Below are 19,183 nucleotides of genomic sequence, written 5' to 3'. Positions count from 1 at the left end.
GCAGTAGGTGCTCTGAACTAAAGGGCTCCACCTTGATTTCTCCCTTGGTGGGAGCTCTGTTAAACTTCATCTCGGCTCTGTTCGTCACCGCCTGTTCCTGCCTGAACCTGAGCTGGTGCTCACTGATGGATGGTGTACGCAGGATCCCTGCCTTCACTGTATAATGTTCTGAAAGTGGTCTGTGAAAGTAAATGCCATCAATGCAGGAAATAAAGTTGCAGTAGCGACAGATCTGCGTGAGCGAGGCAGGTCACTGCTGCGTACCCTCGCTCAGTGCCGCCTTGGCCATGGCACTTCGAGGAGCAGCAGCAAAGCGAACACGCAGTCAGGATCGCAGCCGTGTCCCGTGCAGCACTACTGAGCCTGCAGTCATCATCTGTTCGTAAAAACCTTGGCACATTCTCTGCTCCCCATTTAGTACAACACCAAACCTCCTGACAGTTTCCTGCCTTTGTGCTCTCCTGTGTGCTGTGCAGACAGTTCCTCAGAAACCTAAAGAGACCATTAATAAACACTTGACGGAGAAGCCTGAAATGTTGATGTTACGTGCCTGGAGACTGGGAAATATCGGCACCTGCTGTGATCCTCTCGTTCCGCACACTGCTTTTTTTCCGCTTTCTCAGCAATCAATTTCTCTTCCCGCAGAGATGCCCCGAGGAGGGCTCGGTGCATTTTCTCCTGTTGTTGTGCTAAAGCCCTGGGCTTCCCGAGGACAAGCTCCGTGTCGGGCTGAGACTTCGTACGCTCCTGCCAGTTTCCAGGCTTTATAACGCCTCTGACTCCTATTACATCCTGGAAACAAAATATTCCCCCTGCTCTTAGAGGGAGAATCCCCCTCGAACTGGCAGCGTGTTGTCTTTTGGCACGGCATGAATGAGTTTTGCAATTGCCTGTATAGCTCTCGGGTGTCCAACTGCAGCGCTGGCTGCTGCTCTCTGTGCATAAATGTGAGCAATAGCCAGGCTCACAGGAGCAGAACAGGCTGGCATTGCCTGGGTTTGTGCCCCTGTAGGGTACTGGTGTGCCCTTGTTTACAATACGTGGGTTCGTTTTCCAGTGCTTTTCCACGCGTGCAGAGCTGAATTTAGCAGCACTGAAAAGCAGCAGCATTCCCCACGTTAAATCCTGCAGGGAAGCTGTGATGTCAGGTTTGGAAGGATGTTCCCTGCGAGTTGGAAAGTGCCTTGGTGCTGCTGCTTAGTGCAGTGCTGGGGTTTACAGCAACAGTGGCCTCATGCCTTCTGGTGCCCTTTTCTATGGTAATGGGAAGGGATGGAAATTACCCATGAAAACTGTATGTACTTGGCTTTGTTGCTCACCACGTGGTGCAGGGGTTTCTGCTAGCGAATGGCGCCAGCGCTGGCCTCAGGGAAGAGGAAGAAAAGCTAAAATGTTCATGTTGGGGCAAAGCTGTGGTCTCAGAAGTCTTGTGTTTGCATAACCTCATCTTCTCCAAATACGAGCTGGAGTCTGGAAGAGAAGCTCCCCTGCCCCAGCGAAGCAATGTGTTTGTACAGCACGTGTCAGGCTCGCTGCTGGAGTGCCCTCAGTGCTGACCCTTGGATTTGAGGGGGCTCCGCAGAACTGGGCGTGCTTGGGTACCTGCACCATGCTGGGGATAGCTACAGCGTGGGAAATCATCCGTGGGCACAAAGGGCAGAAAACCACAATAGTAATCACAACAGTACAAGAACACAAAGTTAAAACCAAACAAACGGGCATGGATTCGAGCTTCCAGAAACAGGAAAAAAGTCTCATCTAAAGCATGCAGCAGTGAGTCTTCGTTGGGTGTCTTTGCAAATCTTAACATTATTTAAGATCATATTCTGCGTTCTTGGAATAATCCAATATGCTTATGCTCCATGTGCTGGGCATAGTTTTATAAACATCTCCACTGCACTGCTCTAATTCCAGTACCTGTTTCCTTTCTCTGCATCTAGCTGCCTCACCAGGCGTTGCTCAGCAGCTGCACTGAGGCTGGTGACTCAGGGCCAGGAGCTGGGAAGTTCGCGGTTCAGGTGAAATCACACACAGAAGATGAGGTTTTCTGCCCCTCTGCAGGCTGTCTGTTGGGCAGAGAGCCTTTTAGTGGTTTGTTTCTTATTTTCACTGACTGTGAAATGGAGTGCTGAGGGGTGCCTTTGTAAAAGGGCACGATCTCCAGATGAGGAGTGCTGTGGGAGGGCTCGGCAGCAGTGCTGCTATATTCTGGTCCTTACCCTGCTCCTGACACCCACTGTAGCTGTGCTCAGTTTGCTAAAGGTCCACTTCAGCTTCCCTGGGAGTACCATGAAAGTCCCATTGGATAGCCCAGGGACGTGGAAAGAATCCTTAATGTATGTGAAGCTTTGTGTGTTTGAAAAAATGAGCATAAGTGACGTGTACCTCAGTGACAGACGCCTGCGTTTTCTGCGAGCATTCTTTCACGAGCATTTTAGGTAATTGAAATGTTTATTCTTAGTATTTACGGTTGTGGCTTTGTTTTTATTTTTTATTTTTAAACCATTGCAAATACAAGCTAATTCTGTTCATTTAACGGGAATCAGATTAGCAACGTTTTGAATGAAAGACATGACTGCATGTCTCAGAAATCTACTAATTGCCCTGGAGTATTTAGCTTTCCCGGAGCGACAGACAAGTTCCTCCTTTTGGCAATGCTGTTTCTCTGAATGTCTTCTGTCGCACAGACTTTGTTATAGCATTCTCAGTCTGTCAGAAAGAAAATGAGTACCCAGATTCCCGAAGCCTGGAAAAAGGTCATTAACTACATCAGACAAAAAGGAAATAGCATGTCTACGAAATCAAAGATGTTTTATACAAACCATGATGGGTCATGCTGAGAGCTGTCTAGCTTGTTGAGCTTAGCAATGTTTCTCTGCTTGAAAATTAGCCAAGAATTTAGCTCTTTCCATAACTTCTAATCCACCTACACAGCAGAGCTCAGATTCTACAACCGGCGTGGTATAAATCCGGTATTTTCCTGACTGGATGGTCCTTAATGCTCGTTTGTTTCCACATAATTAAGAATTGAGTTTGGCCTGTGGTATTACTTATCGTGTTAGTAACTTGTGAATTCCTTTGTGCAGGACGTGTCCTAAGCAGAGCACGGGATTTCAACACGCCTTTGCTGCTGCCCACCAAAGTGTAGGTGGGAGGACAGTCAGCAGGTGTAAATGAAGTTTTCTCAGAGACAAACATTTCCTGAAGACAGAGGATGTTTCTTTTCCTGTAGAAAAGGTGAAATCTTGGAATTGACACTGAACAGAAGGGGAACATTGCTGATCAGATAGTCTGAGCTGCGGTGTGGTGGTGTTCCTAAGTGGACCTGCCTGTGTGGCTCAGGGCATCCTGCAGGCCCATCTGTACATCACGGGCATGATCCTGGCAGTGGCTGGTGTGACAGGGGAAAACTTGGCTGTTTTGTTACAAACTTCTAGGGCTCCCGGCCCTCTTTGTAAGAATAAGCTAATGGATTTATATGGGACAGGCTGACCTTCCAGGAGGCTGTGTTCCTGTGCTTCTCGGTATAGGCGCAGTGCTTCTAGGAATTACAGATAGGTAGCCAGGACTTCAAAAGCTTCCTCACACAGCTCCCCATGCTCACTCAGCACCCTTTAATGTTTCAGCGCTCCAGCCTGTGGCTGCATTGTAGCTCAGTTTTCTTTGGCTCCTTCCTGATAATTGAGGCTTCTTCCTCTTGAGGTATTGTTGGTCTTTTTCATATGTACTTCACTGAGAAGACTCACGTACTTAAGACACTTCTGTACAGCTTTCAAGCTATTAAATAGGAGAGATGTCAAAGAGATCTGACGATCCAGGGAAAGGAGAAATAAAGTGATTGTATGAGCTTGAGTTTCGGCAGAGGGGGCTTGAGGAAAGACCTGGTTTTAGAGCTGTCACAGAAAAAAGTTTATGTTCAGAAAGTGTTTGAAAAAGTGGCAGTGTAGGCAGGTAGGGGAAGGGGAGGAATGGCAAGAGGCCCGAGCCATCAGTTAGCACAGCTGGTGGCTGTGGGGAAGAGGGAAGGAGCTGAAGGTCCCCTGAGGGGACACACCAGCAATGTGCGAGAAGGCCTGGGGACAGTCCTTCAACTAAAGGGCCCCCAGGATGAGAGGGCCAAGACAGTGAATGCTTTCCCACCAGCATTCCTATCAGCAAGGGAAAATAGAAGGATGATAACGAAGACACAGGCGTTTTATGTAGAAGGCACAGCAATGTTTTTTAAAGTATTTTAATCTTTAGGAAAAGCACTTCCCATGCACCTTCAATTCTGACTAATTGGGTTTTAGACATCACAGAGATAGCTCCTGTATCAAACCTTAAATGGATAAGCCAATACAAAAAAAAAAAAAAGTATGCCTCAGTACGTCTGGTCCTTTTATCAGCAGATGGGAACTACTTGCTGAAGCCGGTACAACTCCTCCAGCTTAATGCCATACAAAGATACATAGGAAAAAGATTGTTCCCACTGCTTCAGTCCATACCAACCAGCTAGTCAAGAACAAGACATGTAATCCAGGGTTATTGTTATAAGCAAAAGATTCAATAAGCAGCAGAAAGCCTGTGATGAGGAGCCCAAGGTGAAACCACAGAGACATGCTTACAGTCAGATGGAACAGGGTAATATTTTCATTCTCTCTTAAATTAGTAAGATTATTTGGGAGTTTATCATTGCTAACATGGAGAATATGGTTCAGGAGACTATTTGTCTTGGCTAGCATTGCTAGATGTAAACTGAGCAAACCAGCCACAAGCTCTGTGTCATTCCTGGGCTTTACTTAGGGTGATTTTGCATACAGACATCTTCTCTCTTGTCACGCTTCTTTGACAGGACCTGGTAGCAGGTTCATGAATTCTGGCTTCATGTAGTAACTCAGGCCAGACAAAGGTATGTATTTCTTTGTGCATTCAGAATCTACAGGTCAGCATTGTGTAGTGCAAGACAGAAATACACACTTCAGGAAAACAAGGAAGATTCTTTTTGGCTGACTACAGCAACTGTTCACATGATGGTAATTGTTGAGCAGCTAAGGGCAGGTCATTGTACCTGACGTTATCTAGCTAAAATTTGCTTGTGTGCTTACTACTAGGTGTCTGCATTCCTCTGCAATCACTGAGCAGAGATACGTGAGTGATTAATCTTAAACTATTGAGCGTAAAAGGTAAAGCATGGCCAAAGGTGGGTGCCCATTTTCTCTGGCTACATTGGTACACAGCCAGCTAGTATGGACAAGGTGTTGGATTCAATGATCCTTGTGGGTTCCTTCCAGCACAGGATATTCTATGATTTATGAGGTGGGTGAGACTCATGTCCCCTTCCACCATGGCCATCCGTCAGCAGGAGGTTGTGGTCACTGCACGCCTGGCTCCTGCTGCTGCTACCAGTGCTGGCAAGGTGGTGCAGGACTTTGTCCCAGCTGAGTTATCCTTCCTTCCACACAGCAATAGACTCCAGCGTAAAAGGTAGGATTTTTTGTGCTATGGCCACAGAGTATTACAGAATCTTTTGTGCTTTGGGTTGGAAGGGACCTTCAAAAATCATCTGGTCCGACTCCACTGTCATGGGTAGGGAGATCTTCCACTAGATCAGGTCACCCAAAGTGCCATATCAATGGAGATAGTCTGAAAGAGTACATGGATGCAGAGAGTGCAAACCCAGGGGATTATTTGCTGGTGAAAGAGATCAGGTTCTAGAGGAATCCCTTTGTACAGTTACTCGCACAGTTTGGAGAAAGCTTTCACGTGGGGTTTGGCTGCATGCTAACACATGGAGAGGGGTGAAATTTCTGGCGCTTTTGTGTGTCCCTCCATGTGAGTTGTTTGGGAGGATTGGTTTGGCTTTATTTTACAATCAAAACGTCTTCCATCTCAGTGTGCTTTAATTCCTGCTGTTCGGGACACAAGAGACATGTTTCTCAGAGGGAATCTTCGAACCAACCCCACCACTGCTGCAGGGCCCCTGGGCAGCTTTGCCTCCCCATTGTGGGTACAGCAGGGTGACCGGGCAGGCACTCCTATTGTAACAGATGGGTATTTATGGAGTCCTTAAATCAGCTTAAATCTAAACCTGTCTAGGGGTCCTGAACCTCGTTGCTTTCTAGGGAGATGGCTGTATTCAGCTCCCTAGGGCTGGAAGGCAAATATATGCAAACAGCTAGCACAGCAAACACAGGAGAGGTGGTACTAAATTTGAGCGCTAACTGTGAAGACTGGGTCTCTAGTTACTTCTGCTAGCGCTTGCACTTCCTGCAGGAGGAGGCCACAGAAGGGTTTCTGTATGTGACACGGTCAGAAAGCCATCTGCCTACTGATTTCCTCAAGGAGCAGGAGGCTCCTTGATGCATCCAGTCTCAGACCCGTGGCTCAGGCACTGATGGCACCAACGCTGGTGCCCAAGCCACCGCCTCACGGTGTGAGGCAGTAGGTGTTTCCCAAGGAGCACCATGTGGCTGTGCTATCCCTGTGAAATAGAAACCACGTTCTTCTGGATATTGATAGAGGGCTGCCCTCTTAGCAGATGACACAAGCAGAAATACAGAGCTCAGACATATGCACCATGGACTTTACAAGCCACTGCTTTTCCTTCTTCATGATGGCCAGAGTCCTGGCGATCAGTATTTCCTCCTTGCAGTCTGGCAGCAGAGGGGAAATAGTGTCAGCTCAGTAAAACAACACAGCTTCTGGGGTACCCAGGAAGGTCTGCTGGTCCTTGCCCCCTGACACCTTTGCATATATGTAGCACAGGGTTTTGATTGTCTAGGATCCTGTGTGGGAGTGCTGCAATGTCTACCCAGACTGTTTTGCAGTTATTTGGGAAAAAAAAAGTGCGGGCCATCTGAAGACTCTTTAAAGGAAGAAATTAACCCAATGTAAACAGTGTGGTGTGTGTGCATTCCTCTGCTAGTTATACTAACGTAATTAAAACAGAAAAGCATACACCAACAAAGCTTTCCCACGTAGCTAGGCCTTTGCTTCTTTCTTTCCGGTGTTAAATAGAAATGCCCAGAGCTTGTTTGTCTAAAGTTATTTTTCTCGGTGGTTTCAAAGTGGGTCCTATCCACTCTGCTTTGGAAAATCATCAAGTTGCAGCAGAGCCCGCAGAGGCAGCAGCCTTCTGATGTGTGCTCCAGTTGTGTCCGCTACTGGCAAGTGCAGAACAGAACCCTCTGAGGCCAGAACCAGTGCTCCTGTTAGGAAAACTACATTTTTCCTAAGCGTTTCAGAGTTGTCTACAGATCTTCTTTAAGATATTAACTTAAAAATACAAAACATTTCATAATGAAAAAAACCCACACTGTTCATTTGGTTGTTCCTTCTACACCACAAAGTGCAAGATCTAAGCTATGAGAAGTGTAGGTGGTAAATGTCCCCCATATACTAGAGAGGTTTGCTAATCTGAGGAAAGACAGAGTAGGGCAGGATGTTGCTTTTTCGTTAGATGTAAACTCAGGGCTCGTGGTCATTTGCATATGTTGTTGAGTTGATTCTTAAGTCTCTGCTTGGGTTTATCTACCCTTGTTTAAAGACATGTTTGTTTTAGACTAAACAGCTATTTCCGCTGCTGTTACTGAAATACCATGTTCTTGTGTTTTCAGTTGTGATGCAGTGAGACATCCATTGCTACCGCGTAGTTTTGTTCTGGGAAGCTGCTTTACATAATGAAATGCAAATAAAAGCAACAGTCACTAAGTCTCTGGAAAGTCCTTTTGACTTCACAGCACCAAGGTGGCCCCGCATTGTGCTAGGCTCAAGCTGGACCCTCGAAATATCAGGCTGGAGATGCTCAGCTCGGTTGCTGTCAGCCCTGCTCAGTGGCACAGTGACAGCGATACACCTGTCCTAGGAGTGCTCTCCCAAGATCTCACTGTGCGTTACAGGTCTGCGTGTAAGCTCTCGCACCTCATGGCATGCTCACACACACGTGAGTTGGTGGGGCAGTGATGGGTAAGTGGTTATTCACATTTCCCCCGTGGCCAGCAGTGTGCTCTGCACTAGAGGCCAGGAGCCCTGTTCCTGCCCGGCACGAAGCTTGAGCAGAGCTGCTGCAGAAGTGGTGCTCTGCCTGGCTCCAGAGGCTTAGTCTGGCTGTGGGCTGGTGCTGTCAGCCCACTCCTGCAAAGCCATCCCTCAGAAGCCTCTGCCTTGGGGAAGCTGTATCACAGTCCTTGGGGGCTGCTGCTTTGCCTCCGACCCAGCATGTACAGCTTGGAAGTGGTATTTGCTGAAGCATGGGACACACGTCGTGTAGTCTCTCCCAGGATTTAGCCTCCAAAAGCTCATTAAACTGATCTGGTTAAGGGCCATCAGCCCTGTTAGATTAGAGCTATAAAGAGCTTCCATTGACTCTCTGCTCTTCTGGGTACTCTAATGTCTGCAAATGAACTCTGTCATGGACAAGAAAAAGCTGCCTATGTTGTGTCTGGTATCATCCCCTCACCCCACTGACATACACTCACCGGTGGTTTTCTTTTTTGGTAGACAATGTACTTTGTATAAGACACGGAGATAGAGATTCTGTAGCCAACAGGAAGTAACTCAATTAACTCAGTAGGGTTGCACGTAAACAAAAACAGTGGGGATTTTGGTGTTGGGCCTTCAAGGCTCACCTTAGATTCCTCAGTGTGATTAGCATCCTACTGCATGGAGCAAACTGCTGCCGTACTGTGATCTGAATCTCTCATGTGCCTCAATTGGCTATGAGGTTCCTTCATCCTACCATATCTGTTCAAGCACATGACAGCCCTGGTGCTAACACCTTTCCTTCAAGTTCCACCACAGTATGTAACAGCATTTTTGCACCGAATCTGGTGCTCCCTGGCCACATCTGAGCTGTGTGTGTTCGTACAGGGAAGCACAGGCCACCGTCTGCTGCTCTCACCCTACCTTCTAGGCCAGAGGGAGGCAAACCAGCATCCCACCAGTCCTGACCTGGAGGTGTGTAGCTTGCAGGTGGGAATTTAGCTTGGAAATTTTTTTGTAACAGTCTTAAGTAGTTTCTTGGCTCAGTATTTGGGCAGAGGAAGCACGAAATTAGCAGCACTGGACCATTAGATGCCTGTTGTGTTTCAGAGGAGAGAGTTGTCGTTCATTTCTCATTCTGTGTACTGAGGCAGGCCGGGTTGGTGAGAGTGCTAAACTTGGAGACATTTGTGGCTGCAGAATGGCAATTGTAGCTATCGTTACTACACCCAGGTATATAGGTAAGTATGTGAAACACACCTGGTAGAGGTTACTGTTTAGATAGAGACCTTTGATCCGCCTTTAATTGGGGTTCAGGTATTCTGCATTAACACAGAGCGTACTTGTGGAGCAGATTTTGCATTCTCTCTTTTCTGGAAGACTCTTTGGGGCTTCACGGATATTAATACTTGCAAAGCCAGGGCTCTGAGTGGAACATTACTGGGGTAAAAATGCAGATAAAGTCTTCCCTGAGCCTGCCAAGTAATCCCTTTCATTTTTTAACTTGATGAGGAAAATGGCTTTCATTCTTCCTGTAATGCTGGAAACGATCCATCTGTAAAATGATTCCCTGAGTTTTGGTACAGCTTCATTGCTCTAAAGAATAAATCTTACAGTTTCAACACAGGCAGTTCTAGCAGTTTTTTCCACCCTTTGTCATGATTTATTGGAGAGTTTTGCCTGAGATAGTTCTTTACACAGAGCCTAAGAAGTGCCAGAAGTTTTATATTCTTCTGCTGGAAAGCTGCTCCATTTCCCCCACCTCTGTTGCCAGGCATGTCAGAGTGCCTCCCAAAGAGCCTCTGCTTGTGGTGCTCCTACGAAACCTGTAAAACAGTGGAGGGGGATGAGGTCTGTAGGTAGCCCACTCTCAGGTGATCCTCTGACACTACAGGAAACAGAACAGGCTTTAATTTGGGGGCACAGTAAGTATAAACATAGCCAAAACGCCCCATTTTCAAGCACCTGAAGTCATGTACTTTAAAAGGGGGGGGGGGGGGGGGGGGGAGGGAAGGGTGGAAGAGTTGTTTTTGTCTGCTTAAATTAAACTGCAAAGCTTCCTGTTCTTTGTGTTTGCAAGGTGGTGGCAACCGCTCTTACTCACTTAAAAGTTAGGCAATTTGATGATCAACACACATCTCCCGGTCTCTCTTCTGATCTGTCTCCTGAATGAGATAATCTTTCACCTCTTAATGTGTTGCGTTTCCGTGAGCTCATGTTATCAGCCGTGTCAATGAACGTGTTTCACCACAGGCCTGTTTTAACTTAAGGCATGTCTGTAGTTGCTCTGGTCTGCTTCCAGGTACCCATGAGGCTCAAACACAGTGAGTAAGCTGAACGCCTGTTTGCAAAGCCTGCTTCTTTCCACCTAACTGCCCAAGAAAGGCGAATTCCTTTTGTGGGAATCAGACAGGAGCATCCTGTTTCTGAGGAAAGTGGGCATAAGATGAAAATCTGGCTCTAAAAGGTAGGGGAGGGCACTGTGCAGGCCATAGCTTTGTGAAATGGTTATTGCTGAAGAAGAGTTCATCAAGGGAAGCTGGGGCAGAAACCTCCATTAGACTGGGTTTACTTTGGCTTTCTTTATTTCTTCTTCAACTTCGATCATTGCTCCGCAACATAAGCTGAATACATTGTGTTTAGCACTCCTAAACTGCAAGTAAATGGCAGGTTCTTGGGATTTTTTTGAATAGTTTCTTATTTATACTCAGTTACGAGATTTCCTCACTGACTGACCAGATGCTCCAAAATCACCGGTTTATTAGACATCAAGACTCTTGCTTCTGCAGATGTACCATTTAGCATAGATATGCAGTACATAATTCCTCGTATTTAAAGGTATGGCAAGATTAGCATCATGCCCACAAAGCTAAGGCTGCTCTGCCCTCTTGTGTCTTTGTAATATGCTGCTAAATGTACCCCAAATACATCTGCTTTGTCATAAGACTTGGAATTTTCTCCCTACAGACTTAAAAATAAGATGCAAACCCGTGGATATTCAGATCTGGTTTGATTCTCCAGTGATATGTAAGAGTCAACATACATTTGAGCTAGATCTGTTCTGCTGGTATTCCACAGACACCGAAATTTCTGAAGGGAAAACAACTTGACAGTATTTTTAATACAGTTCAGAAATACAATAATAAGCCTAATAGAACATTATAAAGCTGTGGATTTAATGAAGCTTTGATTGAAAATGAAGTACCAGAGAAAGTGGCAGGAAAAGGATTCTTGCAAATGATAAAGACTAGGCTGCTGTCTCTCCAAGTGGTGGGTTGGCTTAGCTTGGCTAACTCCTTGACATGCCATCATGACCATAGCAGAAGTAACAAGTCCAAAGCTATGAAAAGTTTACAGAGATTAAAGTGATTCTGAAGGGAAAAAAATCATGTAGTGATTTAAATTAAGATACTTCCAAAATAAAGTTCAGCTGCATGCTAAAAAAAGAACCTGCCAGCTTGTCTGTGTGTTTGGTTGATGGTTTTTTTTGTTGTTGAAAATGGATTTAGGAGGGGAGGCAGGGTGAGCTGGAAGTTCAGATTTCCTCCCCTTATTGTATTAGGAGAAAAAGATGTTGTACCGGCCATGCATCCTCTCTATCCCCAGAGGAGCAGAGTGCAGTAGTGCAAACTGGTGGCAGCTACAGTGAAGCACAGTTTACTGAAAATCTCCATTTATTTTTAAAGAGGCTTAAGCGTCTTCAAATCACCAAGCCAACTATTCTATTAAAGAGTGTCTTTTCCCACTAAAGTAGGAAGTTTAGAGTTTGATAAGGTCTGCTATAAATCTTTCAGTTAGCTTAAGGCTTAACATTTGCTCTGTGAGTGTTTGATAGTGACTGACCTGAGGCAGTCCTGATTTTGACAGGGTTGGTTTTCTACTTATCTTAATGGGTGTTTACAGCAGAGACCAGCACTATTCAGGAGGAGCTTTGTCACTTCTCTGCGTGGAGCATTGTGTGAAGAGCCCATGCATCCTGTTTCTTCAGAAATAATCCTGGCCGCCTTTCCAGCCACAGAGAGCAGCTCAGGCAGAGCTGTGCTCTATTGTGCTTCCACAGAATTAGGGGATCACACCTCCAGGTGCTTTGGGACAAGTCTGTTGCATTCCCAGGGGATTCCAGACCTCCTCTTGTGCTCTTTTAACAAACTGCTTTCTCCCTCCGCCTGTTTCAGAAATTCACTGCAGGAACTCCTTTTACCCGTCTCTTTTCCTCATTGATGTACCCCTCATTTGGTGCTCCTCATGTCTTCTGGGGCTAAACAAAGATGCTGCCACTAAAGAGGCAGTACAGAGCCTGGCCGGAAGACAAAATAATCCTGAGTAAACACCTTTTGTTTTTCCAGTAACTTTCTCAGGATTTTGGTTGCTGATATTCAGACCGAAGCTTCAAACAGTTAGTTTGTTTAGGTGGTGGGTACTAGCATCAGAAAGTCTTTTCCCTGAAAGTCTCCTTAATCTAGCTTCACAGAGCACTCCCTCACCAAGGATAGGTGAAGCCTTCTCCCTACTTTGCAGATGGGAACTCTGAGATGGGACATGCTTGGTGGTCATGGTCTCATGGCAAGGAGCTGATGGTGCTGAGCATAAATATCTGTTCCTCGGTGTGTTTGCTCTGCTCCCTGATCCCTAGGTTAGATAGTGAAGGATGGTGAATTACTGTGTAGGGACACATGTTGAAACTATAAATCTGAAGTTTAATAGGCAATGGCATCCTCGTGGCTTTGTTCCTAGCCACAGGTTCTAAGCTATCCTCACAGAAAATCTGTGACCATGAACTGTGTTTTTTTAAAATCCTTTTCTGAAGAAGTGCAGTTTTTTGATTTATGAATGCAGAGCATTGGAGCTGCAATTTATTATTTGTTGGTTTATCTCTCCAAAGTTGTTAAGAGCACAGAAATCTGAATAGGAAAATATGTTTCTGTTCATTTGTTCTTATGGTTTATTTTTTTCCACAGTGATCCACAGCTGTCCTCTGCACTTCCCAACTTTTTATAGTGCAAGGACTAACTACCCCTACTGAAAACCATCCAGAGACTTGTACAGCACTGTCCCAGTGGTTTCTGTTTATTATCACTTAAAATTTGCTTAAACTGGGAACAGACGTCTATTGCTGTTAGTTTTCCTTTATCTGTTTTGCCTACCTGCTGCATGGGAGTGTGTTCAGTGCTGGGTTTCTTGTGCCTTCTTCCTTTGGGGGTTTGGGTACTTTGTAATCGTTTTGCAGTCCGTCTGCTGGCCACCAGCGTTGCACAGGGCCTGGGTAGGGGACCACTGCTCAACATCTCTTCTTTGGGCAAGCCTCAAGCATTAAGATGTCCCCCAGTTTGCACTGCCAGAAAACCTATTTTTCCGCAACCAGTTCTCAGTCTGCATCTTCCACATCTTCACATCCCATTGCTTCTGTTGCTATCATTAAACCTCATCCATAATAATCCCCTCCATGGCACCAACACCTAGCTATGAATACTCTTTCACCTCTCTCCTGTTGTTTAGCAGTGCTAATCATGCTGTACACAGCCTTCATCAGTCGGGTGATCCTCCTTCACCCTCAGGGTGCTTGGTTGGAGCGGAGCGCTGCGCTGACAAAGCTCAGGCCAGAGCAGGCCCGGCTGGGAAGAACAGAAGAACAGAAACAATGGTTAAAAAAGATCAGCATAGAGAAGAAATGGGGATGGGGGTGAGAGGAAATGCAGAAAGTAAAAAAGAAAGGAGACAGGAAGCACCCTGTGAGATCAGATAGTCTTGAAGAAAAGGAAGAATTTAAAGAAAATACAGAAAGCAGACACTGCAAAGTATGTGCCAAGACATGCAGTAAAGACAGGGACAAAGATGGCTGTGGGGACACAGTGACAACATTTTGACCTTACATTTAATGATGATGTGTTGTTCCTCACAACAAGAATGGTACAGGTACGTTTGGTAGTTGTCTGAAGCGGGAGCTGAACCCTCTCTGGTTTGAGTAGCCTTTCCTCATTGCCAGCCCTGCATTTGACATGGCCCACCTGCAGCTCTGTCTGTTTCCAGGGGCAGGTCTCTGACAGACTACCATGCACTTGGAAAAATAAAGAAATACCACTCTGTAAATGTGCCCTATAAAAATATACAGGCTCTTTCATCACAGCGCTCCTCTGACATACAAAGAGATTTTTCTTTCTGATGTCTGCGGTTCCAGAGGCCGCGTGCAGGCGGGGCCGGTGGCGATGGAATTAGGTCTGTCCTGGACCCCAGGGCAGACAGAGGAGGTGTACTGAAACTGCAGTCACTGTTAGTGGGACTCTGGTGACCAGAGAGCTTCAGAGTGTGTTTGCCACCTGGAGAAGGAAGAAGGGATCACTACTGACAGCTGGAGGGCTTTTTTTAAACTGTCTGCTACCTTCAGAATTGCGGTGTGTGCAATTAAACTCAGAGCAGCACTTCCTAGCTGGAGGCTGTACTGAAACCTTGGGTTGAGTGAGGGTTTGTTTGTCCTCGGGTCTGGCCATGAACTAACAGTCTGGTTTAGAGGCTTTAGTGGGCTAGAATTGCCTTCTTGGTGGAGAAAATGCCATTGCTGTGCAAAGTCAGCAGCAGCACTTTGAGATGCTAAGAGTCTTCTCCACTCATTTTTGTTGATCCAGGTGGTCTTTTCTAAGTGCAAAGTCAAAGAGATTACTGTCTGCTCCTTCCTTCATCTCTCCATGCAAGTGTCCTGTAATTGGCAGGAGCGCTGAAACCTCCCTGTCTCCGATTGCTGTTTGCTTGGGAAGTGAGATGGAACCGTACATCCCTCTGCATTTCCACTCTGAAGGCAAAGTTATTTGTGAGCCCTAAGCATATGGGTAGGAGAGCTGCCAAGGCAAAGTTGTTCCCAAGTATCTGTAAACTAAATCTGATTCCTTAAATTCATCCAGCTAAGGAACTTTAGCTCTGGCAAAGGCTTGTAAATATTACAGTACCTGTCACTTTTGGATGCTGCTTTCTGTTTTCATACCAATGAAGTGAAAACTTTGAAGTCTGGGATGTTTTGTTTAGCTTTTTAGAGGTTGACCTCAAAGTATCAATCTTTCTGCTCCGTTTAGGATGTACGAAAACAGACTTCTCTTTTCACAGAAAACTTCTTGCAGCAACAGCATTGCTAGTGTCCTGAGTTCTTGTATGTTCTCAGAACATTGAAGCAGGCACTGAGATATGTATACCAAAATACAGAGGTTTTCCTCTCTGTTGTTTTCAGTGTTGCAATTTCCCCTTCTGTATGCGAGGAAATGCATAAGCATATTCTTAAAATGAAGTGACAAACATTAATTTAAACAATGCTTATAAAGTGGTTTCCGGATGCGCAGCACTCTGAGAGTATATAGTTAGTTTTGCTGGGCTTTCAGTTTACGTGTGCTTTTCACTTTCTGTAGCATCTGCACAACGTGGCCTCCACCTGTTTGGATTCTCTGTGCTCACTGGGGTAGATATGGATGGTACTAAGTCCTGTTTTGCTTATTTTCAAGACAAGTTGCTGGTTGATACAAACCCATTACTTAAGTTTGCTAGGCGTAGTTGTTCCCATCATTTTTGCTTGTCTCTGGTTGCTTCTTGGAGCAAGGTGTCACACTGCGTCCCTTGAAATAAGAAAATAAGACTTACAAGTGAGTTTTGGCAGACCCTTTCTGAATTGTGGCTCTATGCTGTGTAGCTAACTTGAGTTATAACTAATTTGTCACTCCAAAGTCAACCTGGCCATAGCTAAAACCCTGTGGACACAGTATTTTTAAGACTGTGCTCACTGACAAGTTAACTTCAATGGTTGCTCCTGCTCGGGCGATGTCCTTGATTTAAATTTGTCAGTGTGTGCAAAGCTTTTGTCTTTGGGCTCGCTAACCTGTCCCAGAGCTGTGGCTGAAGCCAAAGTTCTCTTTGCACTTGAAATCACAATCCAGCCCTCTTGAGAGGTGGAGATTTATGGCTGAGCACTTTGAGTCCTACAGTGCTTTCCACACATTCCTGCTGCATGTGTAGAGGAATCAAAGTTCTCCCACAGCAAACAGGACGTGAGTCCTAGAGCATTTCAACCTACTGAATCACTAAGAGGGCCGAGTTTTGAATGCAGCCATGCCACAACCTCATTTGAACAAGAAACACATCAGCAGAAACACCCTGGACCAGAACTGCTCTATTCAATTTTACCATGGTTCCTTTGTTGTTGCTTTTTTTTTTCTCTTTGATCAAAGACCAATGAACAGTTTTGCCAAGGTGTCTCAGTGGAAAGAGGTGCTCTGACTCTGGCTTTATCAGGCCAGATGGGTACTGCTTTCGTGACAGGGATGTCTTAATGGACAGTGGGTTGTAAAGCATGTCTGGCACCTTTGCTGAAAGAAACCCACTCAGGAATCTGGCACCTGAGTGGCCCTACAGTAACGATTGCTTTGGGAGGCTGCCTGCTCCAGCCATACTTGCTGACCATACAGGTTTTTGTAAAATGCCTTTGGAAATGCAACTTGTAGTTATAATATTAAGAACTAAGATCCCAGTTGCTTTTTACTTTCTTGGTTACGTCTTGTGCAGCTACATATTCCTAAGTGGGTGATGTTTTTTGCCTGCCTACCTGTGAAGATGTGAACTTTGTATTTCCATTTTAGTGTGTCTGAAAATTGACATTTCATCTTCTGAAATGTTTTCAGAATTGAGAATTCATAACTGACTGATAATCTTTCTGATACTTTAATATTGACTGTAAAAGTATAGCCAAGACTCTCAAGAAGCAGTTTGTCTGGAGATAGCTTGTAATGATGTGACTGAGAGGGTAAACCCTGATCTTCATGTGGACTCTTTTTGTCTTGCAGATGAGAGGATCTGTTCACCACCCTTCATGGAGCTGACAAGTGCCTGTGGAGAAGATACCATGCAGCTTATAGAGAAGAATGGACTGGCATTCCCTTTCAGTATGTAAATGGGTTTTTCATTGGTGCTTCTGGTAGGCTCTTAATATTGCACATGCTCCCTCAGGAACATTGTGGCCAACATTGTAGAAGTGCGTGGTTCACTGCCAAAGTGTACAGGTTAAAACCTTCCTGAAGCAAATGGCTGTGAAGCAGTCTGCTTGGAATGTGGAACAAAATCCCTCCCTATCAGCTTTTACTTAGCTTTTTATTGATGTTCGTTACTTTAAACACCTCTCTACAGTAAACATGTGTTCCTGGGATTTGCTAATAGTTCTAACAAAGTTAGCCTCTTGCCCTGAACTTGTACAAGAAGTTTCTCCTGCCAGCTGTGCTCATTGTTTTTCTCGTGACAATCATTCCCTTGCTGGCTGCCCCTTTTTTCACCACTCCTTCCTTTCCCTGGTCCAGGCTGCAAATACAATATTAGAAGGTAGAAGAAAGAATGTAAAATGTAGTTATCAGGCACCAAAGGCCCACAGTCTCAAACAGCTGCTGTGATCTGTTTGTGCTTTTTAGCAGGTTTTGTTGTAGAACTTGTGCTTAAATTCATTCCTTTATCTGATTCTTTGCAGTATAAAGTGAGCTGAATTGGTTAGTCGGTGTTTGTTCCCTTGGTGTTTGCCTCATTTGTAAGGTTCAGAGGTAAAGTTGTGTGGAAAAAGCATGTTTTGCCCTTGCTGCCATTGCTCTCCAAAAAGAGACAGACAGATCTCTTGAAGCTAGATTGCAAAGCAGTACTTTAGAGCTCCCTGAATGGCTTTGACACCCCCTCCTCACCCCACGTGCACTGTCTTCTCAGTGTTGTATCAAACAGCATAGCCTACGTACTCAGAAGGCCTGGATCAATCCCTCTAAGTCATGATAAAATTACAAAATAACAAGAGTGATGTGGGGAGTGCTTTTTCCTGCTTCTTGTTGGTTTTCTTTCTTTTTTTTTTCCCCCCAAACTCTCCCGCTTTCCAGAGCATGTGTCTGTGAGACATCATACACCACTTTCCAAAATTTCCAGTTATGACTTATTTTGGACTCCAGTGCAGGTCATCTGCCTTTCATAGCTGCCTGTCCTCTTGCCTGGCAGTTTTATTCTTCCAGCAATCCCCAAAGAAGTCTTGTCTTATCCACCCCTTTACCACATGCAAGTTTTATCTCCTCTGTTTAACATATAAATACCATCAGCCCTACTCATCCTGCAGCTCCTGGGGCCTTCAGCTTTTTTCCTGGTTTCATAACAGCAAGACCGTAGATTTTCTTCCCTCTCTTCCCCCCTTACCAGTTTTAGTAAGGAGATGAGAACCAGAATATGCAGAGCAGATAAGAAATACGCAGGAGAAAGCAGAACTGCAGGACTCTTTCTACTTCTTTGTCCCTCTTTATGGTTGCCTGTGAAAAACACGTTGTATCTTAGTTTGGTTCAGACCATTTGTTTTCCTATCCTTCCCCAGGAACAGGGAAGCAGGAAAAGCAGTTGGTTTCCACTGTCTCCCAGCTCCCTTGTTTCCAAGACAGTGGGTTTTTGTGCTACATGTAAATAGCTCCAGCCTCAGGCAGAACCCCAGACTTGTGAGGAAGCCCTCTGAGTGGGCAGGATGGCAGTACCAGCAGTGGTACTAACTCCTGAGCTGATGCTTTGCAAATCTGTCCAGTCCCACAAATGACCTCTGTTTGCACGTCGGTTGCAAGAGGAGTTGAGAGAGGAGGGCTTGGAGCAAGCCAAGCTTTGCAGTGGCTGAGGATGCTGTTTGAGGCAGAGGCTGTCAGTGTTATCTGGTACAGTCAGTGCCTTGGGCTGGTGAATCCAGTGTTTGTAGGAGTGGGTGGGAATGGATTTGTAAATGTTTTGTGTGCCCTGTCTCAGTGGTGTATTTTTTTTTTTCTTTTATCTTTATCCAGTTTGTAAAACCAGAGTGGCCCATGGAACCAACTCTCATGAGGTGAGTTAAAAAAAACATTGCAGTGTTTTCCCCCTGCTTCCCCTTCCCTCAGGGTGGTTTGTCTGGTGCTCTCTGATCCTGTAGCAGGCAGAATGAAGGCCATGCCCAAATCATTCTCCTTCCCCCACCCCTCCCTTGGATTTAATAACACCATTATTTTTTTCAAATTTATCTGAAATGTAGCTAAATTGGACTTTAACCTCTTGACATAAAAGTTCTTTCTAGCAGTTTCAAGCTTCCATGGTCTAGTTTTCTTCCTTCTAGTAGCTTGTAGTCTCCAATCAAGCTGTCTGCAAGGCATCTCCTTCATCAGCCTTGCTTTTGGTGGGAGGTTACACTAAGGGGTGCACGTTTTCACCCTGTGATGTTTCCTTCCAGTGT

General features: G+C 45.4%; 1 protein-coding gene across 1 annotated transcript in view; it reads left to right on the top strand.

The window, feature by feature from the left end:
• Positions 1-19,183, top strand: part of ITPK1 (inositol-tetrakisphosphate 1-kinase) — a 140,332-nt gene that overhangs the window by 100,939 nt on the left and 20,210 nt on the right. The window contains exons 6-7 of the mRNA XM_084287305.1: positions 16,773-16,871; positions 18,762-18,802. Coding sequence (XP_084143431.1) covers positions 16,773-16,871; positions 18,762-18,802 — 140 coding nt within the window. The remainder of the gene's footprint in view (positions 1-16,772; positions 16,872-18,761; positions 18,803-19,183) is intronic.

This window comes from Netta rufina (genome assembly GCF_964035555.1).
Source record: "Netta rufina genome assembly, chromosome: 5".
NCBI classification, from domain to species: Eukaryota; Metazoa; Chordata; class Aves; order Anseriformes; family Anatidae; genus Netta; species Netta rufina.
This window is presented reverse-complemented; position numbering and strand designations above follow the sequence as displayed.